We start from the raw sequence: 24,147 nt of genomic DNA on the forward strand, positions 1-24,147 counted from the left end.
TGAATCCCCTGTGGAACCAGTCAGTCCCTTGGCTTATAAAAAAAGAGGTAACAGGTGTTAGTTTGAAGACTTTTGTGCCTCCTGTTAAGGGCACTAATGCGGAGTTTATGGGCAGTGAAACCTGGAGGAGAAACCAGGATTACAGTGAAAAAATATCTGTCCCATTACATTAGAGAACATGTGGAACAATGACATTGACCAGGGGAATTTAAATCTACGTCTCAAAAGCTTTGCATATCTGATCACTGTTCCTGCTATCACTGTCTAAACTGCCTCATGCTCGTAACCTGACATATTTAGTTGGTGGCAGCTCCCTCTCCTCTCCTCTCCTCTCCTCTCCTCTCCTCTCCTCTCCTCTCCTCTCCTCTCCTCTCCTCTCCTCTCCTCTCCTCTCCTCTCCTCTCCTCTCCTCTCCTCTCCTCTCCTCTCCTCTCCTCTCCTCTCCTCTCCTCTCCTCTCCTCTCCTCTCCTCTCCTCTCCTCTCCTCTCCTCTCCTCTCCTCTCCTCTCCTCTCCTCTCCATCACTTATGTGCAGGCAATGCTAAGGATGAGTGTTGTTATCTGATATTATCTTGATTTCCTCTGCCGTGTCTCCTGTGTTTTCTTAGGGCTCATCAACTAAATCACAGCTCTTTAAGGCAGCCAAAAACAAGTTGCCTGCTAGGGACTGGCACTAGTCAGGCTGCAGCATGGAGGTATGAACATTATGCAAATAGCAAGATAAGGACCTGAGAGTGGGATTTTCACAGCAGCCGTGGGGAACTGTATGGCTGAATCCCATTAGGGCTGCTGAGAGGTTTGGCAACCTTGCTCTTCCTGGCCGCCTTTGAAGAAGGCTCAGCACAAAGCTGAAGTCTAAATCTTGCATGAAGCGAGACGTGCTGTTACTCCCACGGGACTGAGTACTCCTCATTGCAACTGCAGTAGATGAGCTGGAGGCTGTGGAAGGATCCCCAGGCACAACTCGCAATATCCTTTGTAAAGACATAAGGAAATGTAAGGAGAATTTCAGGCACTTACAGAATATATTAATATTATCAGAGTGTTGAAGATCTGTCTAAGTCTGTACATGCAAATCAGCTAGAAATGTAACTGCAATGTATCCCTGTATTTGGAAAGATTTGTACATGTTTATAATTATACAATATTTGTAAAAATTGAGCAGTGTTCTTCTTCAGAGAGCCACACGCACTTTAGAACATGGTGTGTGAATTACTCAAGTGACCTCTTCAATCACCACGGAAAGCCTGATCAGCAGCAGCCAGCCTCCCTACGCATCTCTAGGGCAGCAAATGGGAAATTCTGCCCCAGTTTGAGAATACTATTCAATTTAGGGCAGCAAGAGGCAGTTAATCAACACATTTAGCACAGAGATGGGCACTAACCAGACCTGTTCTACACACCATCTTAAGTAATGCAAGTTCTTGACTGATTAGGAGATTGTTTTAACTTCAAAGTATATTTACACTGCCAGAGTGATGGGAAAGGGCTCTCATGTCTCAACAAGCCAAGCTGCAGAATTAGGGGCTTCAGCATTACATCTCATCCCCAGGTGCTGTGGTTTAATACAACCACAATGTCTGCTCACTCACTCCCCTCATCGCCCCCCAAATAGGGGAGAGAATCGAAAGGGAAGGGAGAAACTTGGACTGAGATAAACACAGTTTAATAAAAACCAAAAAACTAATACACTACTAGTAAATATATATACATATAATAGAAACAGAATATAAAAATTAAAGATATACAAGGTAATTCCTCTTGAACCCTGCCTACACCGAGCGGCCAGGCCCAGGAAGCAGCACTTGGTCCCAAACAGCCAATTCCAAAGAGAGAAAGAAGGAAGAAAAGCAGAAAGGCCTAGAGGCCTCTGCAAAATGGCGAAAGGTCGAACTGAACGTCCTGAAACAAACTCCCCCGACTGCATCAAAAAGAGTGAAGAAGAACAAGAGAAAGAGAGAAAGAGAGAGAGAGAAAGAGAGAGAAAGAGAGAAAGAGAAAGAGAGAGAAAGAGAGAGAGAGGGATCATATGAAGCATGATGATAATGGGATGGAATACTCTTATTGATCAGTCTGGATGTCAGTCAAGCTCTGCCTCATCTCTGCCCTGCTTCCTTGATGCCTCACACCTGCGGGCAGAGCACTCAGAACAAAGCAAGTATAAACATTAACTGTGTTCTGGAGTGTTATCTCTTGTTCTTAAACTAAGTCCAAATAATGACCGTGCTAGAAAGGGTTTTTATTGCATGAAGAAAATTGACTCATTTTCAGCCAAACCAGCACACCAGGGCACTGCAGTCTTCCTTTGCCCCGTGCTGCCGGAGCAGCGCACGAGGATGACCAGGCAGCGATGAAGCTGCTGAACCAAGGTGCTCTGGGAAGGTGTCATGGGGGAGTGATGTAGGATTCTGCTTACTGCAGAACCATGTTTAGATTTCTCGAAGAAAAGCACAACTTAAAAGAGCTTGGTGGCAGGTTCACTCTATTATTTACTGGGCGGGGGGGAAACATGCCAAGCCGAATGCTGCTGACCTTCTCTCCAGGAGCCTGATACCCATTCATGGAGCAAACTTTCAGGGATCAAAATTCTCAGGAATCTTAAAAAAAAAAAAAAAAAAAAAAGGAATAGAATAGTAGGAGGGCTGGCTCAAGCTGGGTACTTGCACAGAGGTCCAGCCTGAGCATAGAAAACCATAGACTTTTATATCTTTACAAACCATTCATGTCATGATTCGGTCCAATAGCAGTATCTGAGTCTGGGGTCTTCTTGCTTCTCATTGCATCTTTTTCACTGATCTCATACATGCCTTTGTTTTGCTTAGCTGAAGATATTGTTTATAGTCCATAACCTTGCAGGTGCTGTTTTGTCTGAACAAATCCTTTTCTTCACAGCAAAGTGCAAAACAGGCCCTGTCTTGCAGACATCTGTCATGTCTTCACATTAGTCTTGAAGTCGCTATTTTCCCCTGTTAACTTCATTGTTACCAGCAAAGTGTGAACTAGACCTTGTCTTGCAGGTGTTCAGTGTAGTTTCTAGTTACTTTTGGTAAATATAAGCAGAATTTTACAGCTTAAGATTTTAGAAGATCTAACTTACTAAGTAACATGAAGCAGAGAGTACATTCAAAATCACATGACCTTATACCTTTAAATGATTCATTATATCTAGTGTGGATTTACTTAAGCTAAATGATTAATATTAAACTTACATTGGTCTCATCCACTGATCTGTGAGTAGTAAAACCATTGCCATACAGCCCATTTATTTAGCAGAGAGAGATCAAAGTAGGGGAGTCAAGTGCATCCACCACAGAAGGTCTCCCACCCAGCTGCTCCCTCACATTTAGACATTTAACATCGTTAGAGCATCATAACAACGTGCTGTTTTCTTTTTTGTAAGTATGCAAGAGTTTATTTGATAAGTAAAAAACCTACTTTAAAATAGTTTAATTTTTACTTTGAAAAGAGGAAATTACACAGAATCACAGAATGTTAGGGATTGGAAGGGACCTCAAGAGATCATCTCGTCCAATCCCCCTGCCAGATCAGGAACACCTAGATGAGGCTACACAGGAAATTGAGTCGAACTACCTTGAAATACAGTGTTCGTCTGTAACAAATAACTCTTAATGAAAGGAGCTGGAGAAGGGAGGGTAAGAACAGACAGACACCACAGTTCCCTACAAAGAGTTAATACAAGGTAGAGCAATATTGTGGTGCTTCTTTACTTGATAACTCTGAAGAAGACTGAAAAATACAGCCAGTCAGAAGTTTCATTGTCAGAAATGTCCATATAATGTCTAAGATCAAAACGTACAAGATTTTCAGCCGTGTTTTAAATGTTGCCATTATTTTTGAAAGCAGGTTGATTGGTGGTCTTGAGTCCTCCAACTGCACCTCGGGTCCTTCTCCAGGAGTAATTTTCCTTAACTACAAGGACTTTCTCCACCTCACTGTACTGGAAACAATGTGGTAAAAGGATTTCTACTGTGGTAAAAACATTTCAGTGGGTGCATTGATGAGGAATGCCTAAAACTTAAATACAGGGAAACCCATAGCTGACAGCCTGGAACAGAGTGACAGGTAGCAAGTTGTCTAAGGTTTTGATTGCGGGGTGACAATCAAACCCTGGCAGATGTATTGTTAACCTCCTTTTCTCATCCCCTTCCCCCTTTTGTCCCTCCCTCTCCCCTCCTTCCCACTCAGGACAGGCGATCGGGAGGGAAAGAAGGACAGAGAGAAGAGAGTTGGAAAAATTAAAAAAGTTTTACTAATGCTACTAATAAGAATAGAGAAAATAATACAAAATATACAAAACCAATCTTGAAAGTCTCAGCAACTGCAGAGCCAGCACCCAAAGTCCTGGATTGGATTCTGCAGCCAACAGGAGCTGGATTCAGTCTGTCACTAGGCCTCAGTTCGCAGGGACGACCAGCAAGGTCCTCTCCTACTGTCGGCCATAAGCAAAAGGGAAAAAGGGACGAGATCCTCGTGATCTCCCACTTTTATATGAAGTATTCACATGAATGGAATGTTATACACAGTTGGTCAGTTTCTTGGTCACCAGTTTCTCGTTGCCCCTCTCATGAGATGTCCATCCGTGCTTATCAATAACTTCTCATTCCATTGCTATGTTTACCAAAACATGTATCTGGTTCTCCAGGAAAATGCAGCTAATATGACTGGCAAAATTCACTAAAAGAGAAACTTGGTTTTTTAACAAAACCAGGACACAAGTTAACTTAAAAAAAAAATATCCTTAGTTACAAACATATGTAAAGAATAAGGCAAGAAAAAGAAAACAGGGAAAGAATGGCAAGGATCCTGTGGCAAAGTGACCAGTGGTGAGTTGTTACACCCAAAGCCACAGGACGAGGCCTGCAGCATTCATTGCTCACTAGAAGTCATTTTTCAAGTCAAGGAGCGATACTTCTCCAACATAAATGAAAAATTCCAGTCAGCAGTGAGTAACTGAAACCCTCTTAAAACAAAAGCATCATTGAAGGGGGACTAATAAATCACCTAGTGACTAGATTTTTTCATTTGGAGTGGAGAACTCCTCTCTCTAACTGGGTCCCTGTGTCAAGCTCATCCCTGTGGTATTAGCAAAGCACTTCAGGACGTGTTTATCTTTACTCAGTACAAACTTCAGAGGCGTGTAAGCACTTTGAATTGCAGCTGGGAGTCTTGGCTGTGCTGGCGGGAGAGATAGCTGCTAGCCTGAGCCCCCAAGCCCCCTTTGCCTCTATAAAGCCATAGTAAATCTCGGTTTCTACTTCCTGGTTGCAGACGGGGAGGAAGGGAAGGAAAGGAGCTCCTCTAGGCTCCTCTGCTCAAGTACATACTAAACCCGACGCCCAAGTACAGGCTTTTTTTCCAAACAGTTGAGGTATGAATGAATTTTGGGCTCATACTCCAGATACAGTATAGCTCCAACTTCTGAAACTGCCTTCCCGTTTGCAGGCAATGGTATTGAGGTTGGCTGGATTTGTTGAAGAATATGGCAATGTGTATTTGCTTGTTGTGTTCCTGATTCCTTTTTGCAGGAATCAAGTGCAGATTGCTAGCTTCAGCCATCATCCTGAGGCAAATTTATCTCAAATTTTGTCCAGGAAACATTGAAATCAGGCCTGTATTAATCACCTGGTTGTTTCAAATAGTTCAGGCAAAAGTGCAAACACTGAACTTCACTTGCTACGCTGCATCTTTTCTCAGTTCTCCTCTCTTTTGCCAATGCAAGAAAGCACACCCAGTCCTGAACTTGGATTGTGCAGTGAAGATTGTAATCACACAGACTTATTTCGTTGCTCTTCAGGAGAAGAACTTTTTATTATGGTGACATGAGAGAAACTGAAAGGAACAATAAACAGCACTCCAAAACCAAATTTTTAGCAGGTGCACCTCTTTTTATAGTTCAGATACTTTCATAAACCAGCATTTAGCTCTGTGCAACTATTTGGAACTGCAGCTCTGTTACTGAATTAATCTTATAGGCAAAGCAGTAAATTATACCAGCTCTAATGAATGTAAAACTGAAGGAAACCGAAGAGCTTTGGGAAGCCAAATCAAAATACAAAGAAAAGACTATGTAGTAGGACTCTTGGACAGATTAAGCCTTTACTCCAGCCATTTGAGGTCTGAGGACAGATCTTCACATGCACAAGAGCTGCATCACGGAGTCATGTTCAGCAGAGAGTCAGCATGCATGCTGGAAGGGGCAGGATCCTAAGATATTAATATGATACACATATGTCTCTGCCAAAAGTACTTGCAGAGTTTCTACAACAACAGCCAGATTATGTGTGAGTAGTGATTCCCTAAACCAGATGAATAAGTGAGTGACATCTAAATGCAACTTCTCATCCAACCCTCAGTCTTTCCTGTGGACATCGGTGAAAATACACTTATTCTAGGAGCTTGAACACAAGATTTCTGTCTTGCATTCTGGAGCTTCCAGTGCTTCTGGAGCATTTAATTGCAGTACTTTAAGTCCTTGATCTTCTTCTGTGGCCTGAACCAAAAACTATTTTTGAGAGTTGTATTTAACCAGTGTAATAATACCACTGTCTATTGCCAACTGCATTATAAGTATTCCCTCTCCATGCTGAAAGAACAGACAGAAGAAATAGAAAATTCTTCGTCCTGCAAAAAGTTATAAATGAATGAAGGATGCTGTTGGCCTTTTTTGGCCACCTGATTACACTGCTGGCTCATGTTCAGCCAGATGCCCCAGTCCTTTTCCGTGGGCATCTTTCCAGCCACTCTTCCCTGAGCCTGTAGTGCTGCCTGGAGTTGTGATCCAAGTGCAGGACCCGGCACTTGGCCTTGTTGAACCTCATACAAGTGTTGTTTCAGGATAACACGAAAATGTGTGTGTGCTAATATCCTCTGGAGCCTTTAAAATGTCCTGGCCTGGATTAATCAAAAGAGGTTCCCCTGAACCCAAAGGAAGCCACAAGGAGTCATTCTGCTGTCTCTACAGCTGCTGCAGCTTTAAAATCCCAATGACTTCAGGAGGAGGTGCAGGGCTTTTTCCAGCCCTGCCACCAACCTGCAGCTACTGGAAGGCTGTGATATTCTTCTGGGATGCTGTAATGCAGTTTGATCACTGAAATCATTCAAGTAGAGAGGTATTTTTCATGGGTCTCAGAGGTTATTATCACCTCAATTAATTATCTCTAAGGATTCAGACTCCAGCAAATGTTAATTATCCTTCCATCAATCTCATGTTCACAAAAGCATAGTAGGGCTAATTTTAGCAATACAAATCTCTCCTTCTTGAATGAAGAAGCTGTTCTTTTTCTTGCATATCTATTTTTAAATGTTAAACACATTAGACAGAACTTTTTTTTCCCTTTCTTAGAAACCATCCTAAGAATGTGTAATACTTAATAAATTTCCTAAGAACAATACCACCTTCAGACCTGAATGTATGGTGATGGAAATCTGGTATGGGGATGAGACAAAAATGATCAGAATGGGGTGACTGAAGTCCATGTTTAATCCTACAAAATATGCCACTGGGAGAGGGGTTTGGTGCCTGGAGCATTCTGGCAGAGAGGTGCCTAAATACATCTTCTTATCCAGCGCTTGTTAGGATAGGGTTCGAACCCCTGGGAGATGGCATTATACACCTGACATAGGAATATTAACAGCTTCGTTCATTCAGGGCACTCCATCAGTCCATGTCCCTTTTGCTTTTAGCTCTGAGGCTTGTGATGGGATCTCTGAAGGCATCAGCTGAATGTGTACCAGCATAGCTGCTCTGCCTGAAACTCAAGGCAGCTGGAAGCAAAAGCATCAAGAAAGCTGTCCCTCAGGTGTTTACTCTGAAGCTTAATGATGAGCATCATGCTACCTATACTGTTAACATTTGCAATCTTTTGAACAGAAATAGCTAGTAAATACACACTGAGCAGAAATAGCTAGTAAATATGACTCATAAACCTTATTTCTGTAAACCATAAACTGTACAATCGTGTACTGCCTCCTTCGATAATGTTCTTACACTGCTGTGTCCAGACCCTGAGAAGAAGATTTCCAAAAGGAAAGGCTCACTCAGTATGGGAAGATCTGTTACCTATTAGGTATTCTAGTGAACAGCTCTAATGCATTCAAAGGAAAGGAGAGGATTTTTTGAGCTTTAGGTACTGGAAATCACTTCCGGGTGCATTATGCATTTTCTATGTGGCTTTGAACAAAGTGCTTTGGCCTTGATTTTGTACCAGGAAAATGGGAGTGTAGCACTTGACTTCAGTGAGCTCTGGGGAAGGACCCTTGTTGCTCCATAATTTCTCAGTTTCCCACCAGGTTGGAAATTTTCTTTTAGGACCTCATTGGTTTCAATTTACAGACTTGGAGCACTCCACCGAGGTTGTCCAAGTGAGGCTTCCCAGACTGCGCAGTGCAGAGGCGACATGCTGCCCATCCCGCATCCCTGGCTCCAAGGCAGACCACCTTGGAGGTTGGATCCCACTCCCTTGTGCAGAGCATTTTGTGTTTCCAGGGCAGGGAAATATGGGGTACATCAAGTACAGAATTGCCAGCCAGGCGAGGGAGGTGGTTGTCCCGCTCTGCTCTGCACTGATGCAGCCTCACCTGGAGCACTGTGTGTAGGTCTGGGCACCACAGGATAAAACAGATATAAAGCTACTGGAGAGTGTCCAGAAGAGGACTACAGAGTTGGTGAAGGGTTTGGAGAGGAAGCCGTATGAGGAGCAACTGAAGTCATTTGGTTTATTCGGCCTGGAGGAGAGGAGACTGAGGGGAGACCTCATGGCAGCTACAGCTTCCTCACAAGGGGAGGAGGGGCAGGCGCTGAGCTCTTCTCTCTGTGCACCAGTGAAAGGACCCAAGGGAATGTCAGGAAGATGTGCCAGAGGAGGTTTAGGTTGGACATTAGGAAAAGTTTCTTCCCCCAGAGGGTGGTGGAGCACTGGAACAGGCTCCCCAGGGAGGTGTCACAGCCCCAAGTCTGACAGTGTTCAAGAAGAGACTAGACAAGGCCCTTAGACACATGGTGTGAATTTTGGGGTTGTCCTATGCAGGGACAGGAGTTGGACTCGATGGTCCTTGTGGGTCCCTTTCAGCTCAGGAGATTCTATGATTCTATTGCAATGAAGTACTTGGCAGAAAGGATTTTTGGCCTGAGTGACACCAAAGTGTGGACTGTCCAAACACACTGTAGGAACTGCAACATCTTGCTTTTATCTGCCACTAGCAATGGTGTCAACTCACTTGTTTAGATCATGTCTCTTGCAGTGCTCTCTCTAAACAGGTGCCTCTGCAGGGGCTATCACCTCAAGCCCTGTTTTTGCTTATGGCTTCAAATTATTACTGGAAAGCAAATAATATTTAAACATCATATTCTGCATCTCCCGATGTGTATATTGATAATAAGTTGGCTAAAAAGGGAGAAAGGAGGGGAAAAGAAAAGTTTATCATTATTAACTTTGTTTGAAATTCAGAACACACAAAAAAAAAAGTTTCAAGGTAACCCTGACTCTTTCTCCACTTGTTGTTTTCCATCGTTATTCATAACTGTAGGACTCCATCCCAGCCTCAACCTAGGAAGTATTGACAGGAAAGGATTATCCACAGGAAATGTGACATTTACATCTAGAGTGGCAAAGGAAAATCTTTCAGAGTGGAACAAAGCCAGCTTTATTTGAACTAGCTTCTTCCTCTAGAACTGTGGATGGACACCAGGGTGGGGCACAGGAATTAACTGGTAATAAGTATTACATCAAAACTATGTTTTTCTGGGCAGGATATGTAGTAAAATGATATATTGTGTCTTTGGCTTTCATTTCTCTCACAGTGAAACTGGAATCACTTGAGAAAAGATTCATCCCCCAATGCTAAGCTGAGCACCTATATAGCATCATCTTGGAAAGGATTTTGAAATGTATTATTTGTATATCCATAGCAGCCAAAGAAACACCTGCTATATAAGCTCCAATATAAAAAAACAGAGTTCAGGGATCTCTTTGTTTGAGGTCTAGCAGGCTACAACTGTGATGCTAGATTAACTCTGAATAGCTCCAGGGTATAGTATTTGCATTATAAATGTAGTAATCGTCAAACTCTGCACTTATGAACAGATTTCTGAGTTCCCTTTCTCAGTGCATGAGCAATCATTGACTCCTGACAAGATATATTATATTGGGAGCTTGCGACATATTCTATACTGGAGATGATGCAGAAGCTTTGCTGTGTGAGCAAGCGGAAAACATACTTTTTTTGCTTTGGTGTCCAAGGCAAAATTGCTCTTTGAGCATCCTTGGTCAGTGTTAGACCAAATGGGTTCTTGGGAAAAGGAATCACTTTGTATGCCGTTTGACCATCTGATGTCAGGTTTCACAAATAAGTGTCGATAAAGCCCTGTGTGTAAATATTCTGGCTCCGCATCTCTGATAACCGTAAATGTCTGCCCACAGCTGGGGGAGCCTGATGATGACTAAAATGCACACAGCAGGGGCAGGGGAGCAGTGATGTTCGAGCACTCAGAGAACCAGCAGCCATTAGCATCTCAGAGCGCTAAATATCATACACAGCTGATTTAAAACCAAGAACAAAACAGTGACAGCTTCCCACTCCCTAAACATCTACACACTGAGCAGCTGATGACACAACAAATGGGCCATGGACCAGTTAATAGCAAAATGGCTGAACTGGGCAGAATAAGGAGCAGTTGCTTCTAGAACAGGGGTGTCTAACTCATTTTCACCGGGGTTGGGGGGCACATCAGCCTCGCCGTTGCCTTCAAAGGGCCGAATGTAATTTTAGGACTGTATAAATGTAACTACTCCTACACTTATACAGTCCTAAAACTACATTATGTGGCCCCCGGTGAAAATTAGTTTGACAGCCCTGTTGTAGAATCAACCCAGCACTGAATGAAGGTTTTTTTCAGGGGGACGGTATCACGCAAGGGGAGTATTGAACAGGACACATGAGCGGCTGCTGCTGTGCGACGCGGCGGAGGGAACTGGGGAGACCCGGCGCCCGGCCTTTCCCAGAAAGAAGCGCCCGGCTGGGCACCTTCCCGGCCCCCGCCCAGGGAGAGAGCTCCGGTGGGTCGGGCGGATGGACGGGCGGACAGACAGACGGACGAGAGGACAGACGGACAGACCCAGCCTCCCCCGAGCCGCCAGCTGCAGCTCCGTGCCGCCGCCACCGGGGGGCGCCCGCCGCCCTCCCACCGCCCTGCCCCGCTACAGGCCCCGCCCCGGCCGGGGTGACCCGCAGCCCGGCTGTCCCCTCGGCGGGGGTCCCTGTCCCCCCGCGGGACCGTTCGGTGCCAGCAGCGCTGGTGTCGCTCTCACCTGCTCAGCCTCTCCGCAATGAGCAAATGGGTTCGGCCCATTTACAGAACAGCCTTCTAGGTAGTTGAAGATTGTTTATTATCTCTTTCGTTCCTCTTTTCCCATCATCCCTCCCTCTGCTTTTTTTAAACCTGATGAGGCCCAATTGTTTAACCTGTTTTTTCACAGAACACTTTGCCTCTGATCATAGAATCACAGAATAGTTTGGGTTGGAACCAGTCCTGTTTAACATCTTTATTGATGATTTAGATGAGGGGATTGAGACCATCATCAGCAAATTTGCTGATGACACCAAGTTGGGGGGCAGCGTCGACCTACTGGAAGGCAGGAGGGGTCTGCAAAGAGATCTGGATAGACTGGAAAAATGGGCTGATTCCAATGGCATGAAGTTCAACAAGGCCAAGTGCCGAGTCCTGCACTTTGGCCACAACAACCCCCTGCAGCGCTACAGGCTGGGCACAGAGTGGCTGGAGAGCAGCCAGGCAGAAAGGGACCTGGGGGTACTGATTGACAGCAAGCTCAACATGAGCCAACAGTGTGCCCAGGTGGCCAAGAAGGCCAATGGTATCCTGGCCTGTATCAAAAATAGTGTGGTCAGCAGGACAAGGGAAGTGATCCTTCCCCTGTACTCTGCATTGGTGAGGCCACACCTGGAGTATTGTGTTCAGTTCTGGGCCCCTCAGTCCAGGAAAGATATTGAGGTGCTGGAGCGGGTCCAGAGAAGAGCAACAAGACTGGTGAAGGGACTTGAGCACATGACCTATGGGGAGAGGCTGAGGGAGCTGGGGTTGTTCAGTCTGGAGAAGAGGAGGCTTAGAGGTGACCTCATCGCTCTCTATAACTACCTGAAGGGAAGTTATAGCCAGGTGGGAACTGGTCTCTTCTCCCAGGCAGTTAGCAATAGGACAAGGGGACATGGGCTTAAACTCTGCCAGGGGAAGTTTAGGCTGGATATTAGGAAGAAGTTCTTTACGGAGAGAGTGATCAGGCATTGGAATGGCCTGCCCAGGGAGGTGGTGGACTCACCGTCCCTGGAGGTTTTTAAACTGAGATTGGACATGGCTCTTAGTGCCATGATCTAGTAAATGGGCTGAAGTTGGACCAAGGGTTGGACTTGATGATCTCTGAGGTCTTTTCCAACCTAGCCAATTCTGTGATTCTGTGATTCTAAGGTCACATAGTCCAACCCCCTGCCATGAGCAGGGACATCTTCAACCAGATCAGGTTGCTCAGAGCCCTATCGAGCTCAGCCTTGAATGTCTCCAGGGATGGGGCATCTACCACCTCTCTGGGCAACCTGGGCCAGTGTTTCACTACCCTCAGTGTAAACAATTTCTTCCTCATGTCTAGCCTGAATCTCCCCTCCTTTAGTTTAAAACTGTCACTCCTTATCTTCATCCATCGTCCTTTTCCTCCTCAAGAGTCTCTCCACAGCTCAGCCACACTCTTCTTGGCAGTGCCCCAAACTGCAGAGCCTGTCCTTAGCAGCGCTCAGTAGAATGGAGGGCCTACGCTGGGTGGTTTTAGGCTATTGTGGTGTTTGTCCATCTCATTAAGCCTTTTTTCCTGTAGTCCTTCAACTTCTCTGCAGCTTTGTTTACACTACCAGGTGTGTTCTGTCAAATAAGATGGTAAAAAGACTAAATCACTAATCTATGTTTTAATAAAACCTCTAACATACACACTTTAACCACGAGGCTCTCTGCTTGGTGTTATAGGTTATTTCACTTGAGGCAGCAGTCAGAGTCCTCCTGGGAGAAGTTCTGCAGCAGCACAAGATTTATCTCCATCATGTTTGCCAGTGTAGATATTTGGCTGAGCCCTTTCAAGTGTGATCAAGCCCACAGTGTAATAGCTTCTCCATTTACAAGAGCTGAAAAAGAAGACAAATGTTAATGAACTGGCTCAATCAATACCTCATCAATCAGCTGGACAGTTTACGTTGAAATTTTTTACTGTGTCAGCATGTTATTGATGAACTAATGATGTAAAAGAACATTGGCAACGTAAATGGTGTTGCTCGAGACCTCTGCTGCTTCTATTGCCAAGTGTAAAAACAATGGTAAAGAGCAGCACAGTGACTGGATGTGCTCAGTGAGCATATATGAGGGAATTAGGAAGCGTTTGTGTTCAACGAGACCATCAAGCCAAATATAAAAGCTGAATCTCCAGCCCACCAAGGGACCATTATGCTGTGCCTGCCTCCAGCTTTATTATTTACAGAGAATTCTTTACTGAAATAGGTCATTTCAATAGTTGGACAGAATTTAAGTTACCAGAAGTGTAACTAGTCACTTTTAATTTAATCTTTGAGATCAAATTTGGCCAGCTGCAGTGCCAGCTACACAGCGGCTTCAATATCTCTCATCATGCTCCTACTACTTGTTAAAGCTACTGCATGCTCAGCACCAGCCTCAGGTCAACCTGGTCAACAGGTTATGTCAAATCTCTCTCAGACGGAAAGGTTTGTGTGCTCACCTGTTTTGTTGAACATACATACAAGAAGTCTAATAACTAGTATTACCTACCTCTATGAATTTAGCCTCAGGAACTGCGAGGACATGATGAGGCCAACAGTCCTCTACAAACCAGCACAGGGGAAACACAATTTGGGTCTCACCATTCCAAAGCTGGGTTTATATGGCAAGCTTGGGTCCATCTTTATGGGCAATCAAAATGAAATCACCCTTTCCCAAAGTTTTGAAAGCCAGGCATCCTTTATGAAGATGGTTATCAGTATATGGGCCTTGTAATCCAGTGTTCAAAGCTGTCCAAAAGCAGCAGCCACTTTGGAAAGATTACGTAGGTCCTTTCTGCACATTATTTCTGTTCTACATGCTTCGGGCATTCAGAGAGTCTTACCAAAGCACTGCTGGCAGTGTCTGACACGGTGTTAACTCATTGCATACATCGCCTATTTCACACCTTGCATCTCAAACTTGGGTGCCCTCTGATCATTACCACTGTGTTGAACTGGCTCAAATCCTGTTTTCAAGAGTTCCTCTGTAACGCCAGGAGTGAAGACTGCCTCCATGCTCCTCTGGGGAATCTGATGATGAGTACAGGGCTGCATCACATCTGGTTCTTCCTCCAAGCCCTTTCCTGTACCCCACTGGAAGCATCCTGGGACACACCACGTTAAGAAAGAAGCAATCAAAAAAAGGTGCAAAGAATATTCCAAATGTTTATTATGTATTAAAAATACCGCAAATAAGCCATACAGTTCATTTCACAGTAACCTAAACAACATCGTTCAAGAACTTGAGAAGTCAACAAAGAACAGTGCAGTTCCAACAGTGACAACAGTTACCTTAACGCCATGGGTCCCTCTTTCTTTGCCAGCAGTTCTTTCCTGTTTACAGTGGGAACAACACTAGATATGGTTCAAGCACACCACTTCTGGGAGGTGCTATTTCTAGGAATTCTTCTTGTACCATAGCCACGGATCTGCTTGGTGGAGGCTGAGGTGAGCGTGATGCCCACAACCTATTTCCAAGGTATCCGTGTGCCAATCCCTTTACCAAATCCTGGATAAAGTCCAAAAGTAAACTCAAAAAGGAGGGATATTAGAAATCCTTTCCAAAAAGACAGAAAAACAAGCAAGCTCCATGAGGAAGTGTCTTTTAAATAAACCTCTAGAGAATTATGACACTTCTTCCTCAATCTCAACCAGTTCCTAGAAGGATCCTTTGCTACCAATGCCCCAGGCAGGCACCCAGTCACAACAATGGTGACAAGAATCAGGCACCAAGTACTGAATACGTGACAACATTTCAGGTCACTGTTGGCTGTGTGAAAACTTGGAAATGTGTACACCTTAGAAGCAATTCTGCTGATTTCATGGTCACTTTCCCCCTTGTGTGTTTTTGGAGTGTACTATTATCGTTAGCATGCTTGCTATACATGGAACACGAGAGGTGCAATTTTAGTCCTTCTCTTTCCTCATTGAAAGTCACAATCATTTTTACAGAAAATCCTGTATCACAGAAAAATTCAGCCTTTCCAGGAAAGACAAAGCCTCATCATGTAAACGGTCAAAAAATATGACAGAAATATTACTGTTCCTCTTTAAACTAGTCCTATCTTTCTGAAGTCCCTTTTAAGCACTATTTTTCTGCACCAGCAGTTGACGATGCTGGGAAATACGCCTATGGTCACAATGAAGGAATCTCGCCTGCCATGTGGTGGAACATCCCTCTCAGGTCTTCACCCAAGCAATGCCACTTACCTCAACCTTGCCTTTGGGGATTCAGCTAAACCCTTGTTAGCTCCTTGGTACAGGTGAAGGACTCAGAGAAATATACTACAGCTCAACTGACACCTGGTAAACTGACCACCCAACTGAGTCCCAAACTGCAGGAACAGATGAGTTGCTTCAAACTTGGTCCACACTGAAGTTTACAGGTCTAAACAGTTCAAGGTAGGGGTGTAGTTTTGTTCATTTGTTTCTTAAACCAAAACATCCCAGTAACATTCTCAGTGTGTGCAGCAGTATGCTTTTTGCACCAGAACAGCTGTAGCCCTTCTCTGTGGGCTATCTAGCATCATAGTGTGAAACACCTTCACGTCATTAAATGCATGCCCATGCTAACGAGGCCGTAGTGCCTTAGTTACACCACTACAGTTAGAGCGGTACAATGTTATAGAGATGAGCCCTTAGAGACTCAATCCCCAACTATACTCATGTTTTCTTAAAACAAAACTTAAAAAAGAAAATTACACAAAAGAGAAATAAATGAAATAAGCAGAACTGTTTCTATTATTAAAGTATTCTTATTCTCTTTGGAGGTATCAAATTGCTTTTAAAAAGAGTAAAAAACTGGGCATACAAAAGCTATTCTCCTTAATCCATTACTTGCACAAGGAGCACCACTGCCTAAACTTTTTCATGTATTTTTTCTACTTTCACAAACAACCTTTCCAGATCATTCCTCAGGTCATCTATTGAGCTTTTCACAGACTCCAAGTTGTTCTCATTATTTTCAATTTTCACTGAGTAGGCGACTAAACTATCCACTGCAGTTCTTATCATTTTCAAATCAGAATCGACCTGGCTTACAGAAGATCTCAGTTCATCTACAGAGCCTTCCACAGAAGAAAATTTTTCAAGATAGCCTTGAGAATGTGCTTGACCTGTCTGAAGATTTCCTTGATCCAATAAAGTACTAATTTGCTTCTGGACATCCTGAAGAGCACCGGAGGATGGCAGGTCACTGATGCTTCTCCTCAAGTTTTCCACATCATTGTACAGGGAGGTCTGTGATTCACCAAGATTTTTCAGAACGTCTGTGACTGAATTTACGTCCACATCTGAGACCCCCTGAAGAGCAGTGATGCTTTGTTCTAGGGTACTGAGCTTATTCTCGTATTCTGCCTCCTTCAAAAGGAAAGATTGCAACTTTTCACTGTTCTGCGCACCAACAGAAGTCAGAGACTCCAGGCTGTCTTCTATGTGCCTCAATCGAGACTCCAGTCCCTCACTGTTCTTGCCAAAAGTTTCTAATGCTTTTCTGAAGAGTTCGTTGTCTTCCCATTTGGTGAGGTCAGCTTTAACTTGCTGTAAACCTTCATCGAGTCTTTTAATGTCACCAGGGAGCTGCATAATAGAATCCTCAGCTCTCAGAACTTTCTCTTGTAAAGCTTTTAATGAAAGGTGTTCAGTGTCAGCAGCCTCTTTGAATTTCTCATGTTCTTGTTTGAGATTGACTAGTTCCTTTACTTCAGTATACACATCAGACTCCATAGAGTCTATTGTACTCTTCAAAGTCTCTATGTCCTTTTCTTTGGTCTTCATGGATGCTTGCACCTCATCAAGAGCATCTTTTAGCACCTTAATTTCATGTTTATACACATCTGCCTCTTCTAGTGAATCAATCTTTATTTTCATATTGTTGATTTCATCTTGGCTTCTTTGCTGGACTTCAGTGAACACAGCAATGTTATCATTTATAGACTTGGTTAGCTCTGTTAGTCTCTCTTCCACCGTGTTTTCCAGAGATGTGAAGTCTCGTTCCCTTGCATCCTTCACCATGTGGATGCCGTCAGACAAGTCTTTCAAAATTTCATTTTGCAGCTTCTGAAGCACTTCACTGATCCGGTTTATTTCACTCTCCCCTTGTTTAACAGCCTTCTCAGTAACCTCCTGCTTCTGCTGAGCAATTTTCATCAAGGATTCAAACTCTCCAAACGTGGCCTGAAGGGAACGCACCTGAAACAGAAATCCACACGGTTAATGCTTTTGATTTCATCCTTACATATATCTTTACCCTTTGTGTCTAAGATCCTTATGGCCCTTGTTACCACATGAAATGATCACCTTGTGATCCTTCATGCTCCCTAGGTGACCCTATGGCATATAAACATGGAAGGCACAAAAAGCCCAGCATCTAGAGCCTTATAGCTCTAGATACATGAATCTTCTGCTGAAAGTCCTTGGTCTCACTGACCTGCCACAAATGATCCAGGAAATCCATGGCAGTGAAAATCAAACTCATATCTCCAGAGTTTGCATCCAGACCCCTGAGCCATCCCTTCCCTATATGACTGCTGGTTCCACGGGCCATGAGTCCATAAGGGAGGAAAAGAAGGGGGAAACAACAACAACAACAACAACAGAAGAAAAACTTCCAAAACACCAAACTAAAGAACATCTGACATCAGCTTCTGAAGACAGAAAAGCTGGAATTAGACTTCAGCAGCCAATCAGACCCTAGGCCAATTCCTGAACATGAAAGAAGTTTCAAAGTAGACAAGAAAGAGTAAGACGAAGAATTAGAGATAAAGGGGAGCTGGGGAATGGCTGGGGAATGGAAGTAGTAATCATGACATTTTGTTGCTCCTAGACACCAATGGAGACACAGATTTTTCTTGTTAATTACTTTTTAAGATTAAAAACAACAACAACAACAACAAAACACAAAAAAAAATAGAAGGGCTTGAATGTTCTAAATACTTAGTACCTCTTTATTCACACACATGCATACACCAACACGTTCTCAGTGAACAGGGGCACGTGTATGGATGGAGCCAGAACACAACGCCAGGGCAGCTGCCAAGGGGACTGACTTGCCTCTGTCACAGGTTAATACTCACAGAAAGTTGTTGCCACTGGATCGGGTATGCTATTAAGCTTCCCAATTACAAAATCTACAGTTAGTTTTAGTAGCAACAACAGGGAAAAGGTCAAGGGGTGAGTGGTCGCCACATTCATTTACCGTCACATTTAAAGGTACGATCCAGGCACACCAATGGGGAAGCAGACGGTACTTAATTTTGAGGCCAAGCAGAGTATCAGTCTCAAGATCATGGAGAAACCTCTTTGTGTGGGTGTGTGTTGTACTTTTTTAAACTTTGTAAAGCAATGTAAGAACTCCCACTGGCTGCAACAGGAATCCATCACGTAGGAAATACCGCAAGGCTTTGGCAGGATGGCGAGCGCTGAGTAACGCATGTTCCCTTGCCTCACGCTACTCCTTGTGTCTGAGGGGTACACTAATCAGTCCTGCCACATGGGCTGCCATGTTTACTGATTAGATACACAGCTGGAGGGGTGGTTTTATTTTTAAAATACAAGTATATTTTATATGGTCTTAGAAAGAAATACACAGAGCCTGTATTTTTTTGTTCTTTAACTGAAACAGGCTCCAGCAGTTCCCAGTCAGGCTCTGAACCTAGAAATTATTTTCAGAAGACCTAACAGGCTTACTAATTAGAAATTAAGTTATTCATATGCATTTTTGCAAGACTAAATCCCTGGCCAAATCCTCCTCGGTTTTCATGGAAGTCTACACTGTGTAAGGACTGTAGAGTCTGGCCACAAGACTTGCCCTTGCTTCAACAGATCCCTGCAGTTTGAAGAATACCTACAAAGAGGACTTCTTTTTCCCCTCTCTTCTGTAGAAGTTTTGTAATGACTCTACATTCCCTATACACGTACTCTGCAGTGCTTACACACAAAACTGGAAATGAGCTGGGGGTGAAGAAGCAGCAGCTAATTCTGTGACACGTGTCACAGCAGGGCACCAGCCATTACACTGACTTATCAACTGCATTTTCATTATATCTTAGCTATCATTCATTCAAGTAGAGAGCTTTTTCTGTATCACTATGAATGGACTTCAGAAATCTAGAAGGAGGTTACAGGAAAGTACTCCTCCCCCTCTTATGACAGATTTTGACACATTCCAACCAAATCACCAAAATCCTATTTGCAATTTAACTCTCTTCAATTGTTAGTCTAAGAAAAGGCATCAGAAATGGACAGAAGAACTCTCCAGAAGGTCTCTGCTGCTGTACATCTGACACAGATGGATCCCACCCATCTGCAAGTGGAAGGACTTTATAGGTGGTCCTCCACCACATCTGGCCAATGCTTATAGTGTCATTTGATGCTATTCTCCTATATTTCCAGCTGGGGCAGCCACTTAAAGATAAGCAAGCTCTGACATAACAAGACGGACTGGGGTCTTCAAATCAGACCAGTTTCTAATTTGATCTGTCCTAACCAAGAGACACTGGGGCCCAAAGCAAACACCTTGCAGGAGAGGAGTAAAACTCACAACTTCCAACTAGTAGTTCACATTCACTACACAGTTGGTTTGTGTGTGCACCTACGCCTGAGTTTGCCTGTTTGGTGTTCATGGCTGGTAAGACTTGAAACCATAGCCCTTGAAAGGTTTAACACCATAAACAGGACAGAAAAATATGTTTATAGCTAACATAGTTAACTATGTCTTCTCTAACTGGTTACACGATGCTGTGTTTAAACACTTAAAGATCTTGGCCCCTCTGAGAACTGTGCTGTATCAGAGACTAAACTTCCACATCATTTCCTTTCTCCTCCCACTGCTGATGTGTAAAGCAGATGAGTTTATATAACGCTTACTCCCGACAGGAGGTCTCTGCAGTAAAAGACAGAAGGAGAAAAACAGTTCCACACAGCAGCCTGTGCTGATGGCACTTCAAAGTGCAACACAGGACCCTGCGATTTTGTGAAGCAATGAAATATGGCACAGTCTCCCCTCCCTCCAGTACATCTTTCTATAAAGGCAATGTCAAGTCACAGCAAGCAAAGCTTTCAAGGGTTACATCGAAACTCTCTGTGATCTCTTTCCCCCCACCTTTAATTCTTGCACTATTCTATGTATAACATCAGCTGTGTGAGGCACACAGGCAAAGTTTCAGTTCTCTTTGAAACCAACTATTTATAAACTTTTGTTATACACCTGAATCCTAGAATATACAACATATAGCTACGATTTTCTGCATTGATACGGAGATAGGAGGCAGAAAGTTGTACCCATTCCTGTGCCTGGAAAGGCTTATATATGGCACATACATCTGGGTTCTACACTCATGTATTGTAATCTTACGTCCTGTATGCCCTGCCGTTGCATTTTATTCCTTCTTGCAAAGACTCTGTAAAAATGCCTTAAAAACTAGGGAAAAACAACCACCCTTGCTAGTTCAAATCACAGTCTGGGAATCAGAGCATAAAAACCACAGGATTTAAAATTAGCTTCAGAAACAACACTATAGCCCTGAATTTTACAGCCCCTTCCTGGCCTCATGCGAGTTTTCCTTTTCCTCCTTGTCGTAAGGGAAAGGAAACAGTGAGACTGAGCCTACAAACTCCACGTGTGCAGGCTACCGTGCTTCCCAGAGAACCACAGAGCAGCCAGAGGATCTCTGCCAACGCCATGTCCCCCCACCCTGTCCCCCCATTCTGTGCCACTGCCGCCGGCCCGGGGCCCAAGCTCGCAGGGAACATGGGGAATCTGCATGGCTTGCTGTGCAGAAAGCAGTCAAGCTGAGACAAGAATTTCCTTTTCTTTGATCTGACTCAGTCCTAACTCTACACACTGCTTTACAACCAATTTACCTACTCCCTGGACAGGAGCTTGATTAGACCTTGATGATGCACCTTCATGTACACCATTTTTTTAAAGGTTTTAGGCACCCTAAGGCATATCCAGATGCACAGTGACACTTGTGAAACTCTTGCTAGGGGCCTCATAAGGCCTGAGCAAAAAAAAATGAGGAGAGAAATGAGCATTTATTTCACTTCACTTGAGCCACACCCTTTGCAAACTACTTCACAGCTCTTCCTGGTCCTGCACTGCCATGGACACCAAGAGTCCCGTTTGCTCAACCAGAAGCAGTGGCAGGCACACAGAAGGCGAGTTATGGCAGAGCAGTGTTTCTGGCATGGCCTCTGCTGCTCGGTGAAGCTGGCACAGGTTTTGTTTTCTGGAGCACGCAGGGATGTCGAGGCAGGGTCCTGCCACGTCTCACCATGCTGCCACACCTGGGCGTGCACACCTGCCCGCTCGACGCGGCGACAAAGAGCTGCCCATCGGCCACACCCGGCTTTCCATGATTTGCGAGGATCCAAGATATAAAATTACGGCCAGCAGGCCCTCGAAGCTGCAGGTCTGCGCTGCTGCCAACACGTAAGCGTGCTGATTGCATTATATAAAATGGCCTCACGCCCCAGCCCTGGAAGCGCAGGCTGGGCCAAGAGCCGGCTGCGGTCGCCACTGCGGGCTGTCCCGGGGGCCGCCCGCCCGCCGCGGGGTCCCGCCCCCGGCCCGGCCCCCCTCTGCGCTGCTGCTGGAGATTGCTCGCTTTACCGAAGCCACGTTTGCAGGCGCTGGGAATAACTGCGGCCCAGACTCTTTTTTTCTCTCTAAAGCCATGAAAGCATCTTTACAGAGAGAGCACGGAGGGGGAGAGGCGGAGTGGCGGGGTAACGGGACACGTTCGCTTTCCCGCAAGCCGGGTTACCCGAGCGCTGCCCTCGGGTGAACCCCCGCCCAGTCCCCATTCCTGCAGGGGCGACTGCTGCCCCCCGCCCCGCCGAGCAATACCGAGCGCCCCGACCGTCCCCGCGCCCCAGCTCGCCCTATCCCAGCGCCGCCACCACGGAGTGGCCCCGCGGGACACCCTGCCCGCCCCCCGACAGTGCCCGGCGCCGCGCTACCTTCTGCACCACAGTGTCCAGGGTGGCGGCCAGCTCCTGCCGCTGCCGCTCGGAGGCCTCCCTCTCCCGGGCGCTGCGCCCGACCTCCTCCCGCAGCTGCCGCACGTACCAGCCGGCGGGCAGCGCGGCGCCCAGCACCACCGCGGCGCCCAGCAGAAGCGCCCAGCCGCGGCGGGGGCCAGCGCCGGAGCGGCCCCCTCCGCCCCCCGCGGCGGCCCTGCCACCCCGGCCGTGCCCCCCCGCCGGCTTCTTCGCCGCTGGCTCCTCGGCGCCGCCGGGCTGCGCGCCCCGCTCGTTGGCGGCGGCGGCGGCGGCGGCGGGTGGGCTACCCCCCTTTGGGCCCCGGTGCTTGGCGGCCGACATGGCGGGACGCCGCCGCCGTCGTGCGCGGAGCGGGAGCGGGCGAGAGAGGGAGGGATGAAGTAAGGGAGGGATGAAGGCAGGGAGGGAGGGATGGATGAAGGGAGGGAGGGCGGGGGAGCCGGCCCGGGCAGCGCCGCGCTCCCCGCCCCGCCCCGGCCCCCGCCCCGGGGAGCCGCCACGCACACGGGGACGGACCGAGTCCCTCCCGGGGAGAGCCGCCACGCAGACGGGCTCGGCGCCCTCCCGAGGGCGGCAACGGAACGGGGGAGCGGAGGCAGGGCGAAGGAGCAGCTCCCGGCCAGCTCCGGGGTGACAGACCCTGTCCCGACCGGGGCCGCCTCGGCCACGCCTGTCCGGAGGTCTCAGCGCGGGGTTCGCTGGGCATTCCCCCCGCAGTCCCCGGGTGTCCCCAAGCCCAGCTCCGGCGCGCTGCCGGTTTTTAGTCTTGCTTGTAGTTTTGGTGGCAGAGCGCGGCAGGCTCCCGCCTCATACAGCTGCTGTTTTGCTTGAGTGTGATTTTGGCTGATAGGATCACAGCAAGCTCCGAGAGCAAAGCACAGGGGAAAAGTTGTTTTCTCCATGTGCACCTTCCAGTTTCTGGTGCCCCTAGAGCAGAGACTTGGCATCGGGCTGGTCCCTCGGGCACGCAACAGCTGCAGGAGTGATTCTGGCCCAACACAAACTCTCGTGGGTTTCACGGACTGCTTTTGTCTGAGCGTGCACTCGGTAGAGGCTGGGAGTTCAACACCAAAATTCCTGGCAAAGCCTTTGTGCTCCAAGCACGCTCTTTTTCCTCACCACGTTGGCGTAAACCCACTGCATTCATCATCCTAGTCCAGGACAGGAAAGGCTGAGCCGGCTGTCCCCTGCATCCCTGGATCCAGAACACAGACCCGACATTTGGTCGTCTTCATGCTCTCAGTTTTTCTCTTGCTAGTAAGGAGGCAGATTAGAAGGAGGTGGGAGCTGAGTGATTTGGATGTGCCAGCAAGAAGGGGAGAGTGGGGAAGGAGAGAGCAAGGCAGAGCAAGGGGTTAAGGCACTGGTGGAGGAAACAGTCTGCTGTGAATTAAATTAGTTAAAGGTTGTATCAGGGGGTGGGAAAAATGCATCTGATCATGTAATAGATGATCCTTACGCAGGAGAACTGAGTGGTCTTGAAGTTGCAATTTTAGGGCTTTGGTAACAGACGGCTGGGGAGTGGATGCTCTTCTACATGCTGGGAAGGGGAGGAGAATGTGCTCTACACCTGTGTTTGGGTGGAAGGGAGGTATCATATGGGATTAACTTTAAAACTTTTTTGGAAAATCCTTTAAATTTTCCAGGAACACAAAGAGCTGCTTAAACCCATTTCATAAACCACGCAATTGTATCTTGTTATCATATACTTGCTTGACTGTGGAAACTTGGAAAAATACAACATAAGGCCCCTTCTACTGTCTGCCTACTGCTTTGGGCTAGACGATAGGAGAGATG

General features: G+C 46.0%; 1 protein-coding gene across 1 annotated transcript; it reads right to left on the reverse strand.

Moving 5' to 3' along the window:
- Nucleotides 1-14,491: 14,491 nt before the first annotated feature.
- On the reverse strand, nt 14,492-22,755 carry CKAP4 (cytoskeleton associated protein 4). Its single transcript, XM_065843771.2, has 2 exons — nt 22,309-22,755; nt 14,492-17,535 (listed from the first exon to the last, which is right to left on the reverse strand). Exons 1-2 carry the CDS (start codon nt 22,669-22,671, stop codon nt 16,204-16,206), a joined length of 1,695 nt encoding a protein of 564 aa, XP_065699843.1. The 5' UTR covers nt 22,672-22,755; the 3' UTR covers nt 14,492-16,203.
- Between the last annotated feature and the right edge of the window lie 1,392 nt (nt 22,756-24,147).

This window comes from Patagioenas fasciata, chromosome 1, assembly GCF_037038585.1.
Source record: "Patagioenas fasciata isolate bPatFas1 chromosome 1, bPatFas1.hap1, whole genome shotgun sequence".
NCBI lineage: Eukaryota > Metazoa > Chordata > Aves > Columbiformes > Columbidae > Patagioenas > Patagioenas fasciata.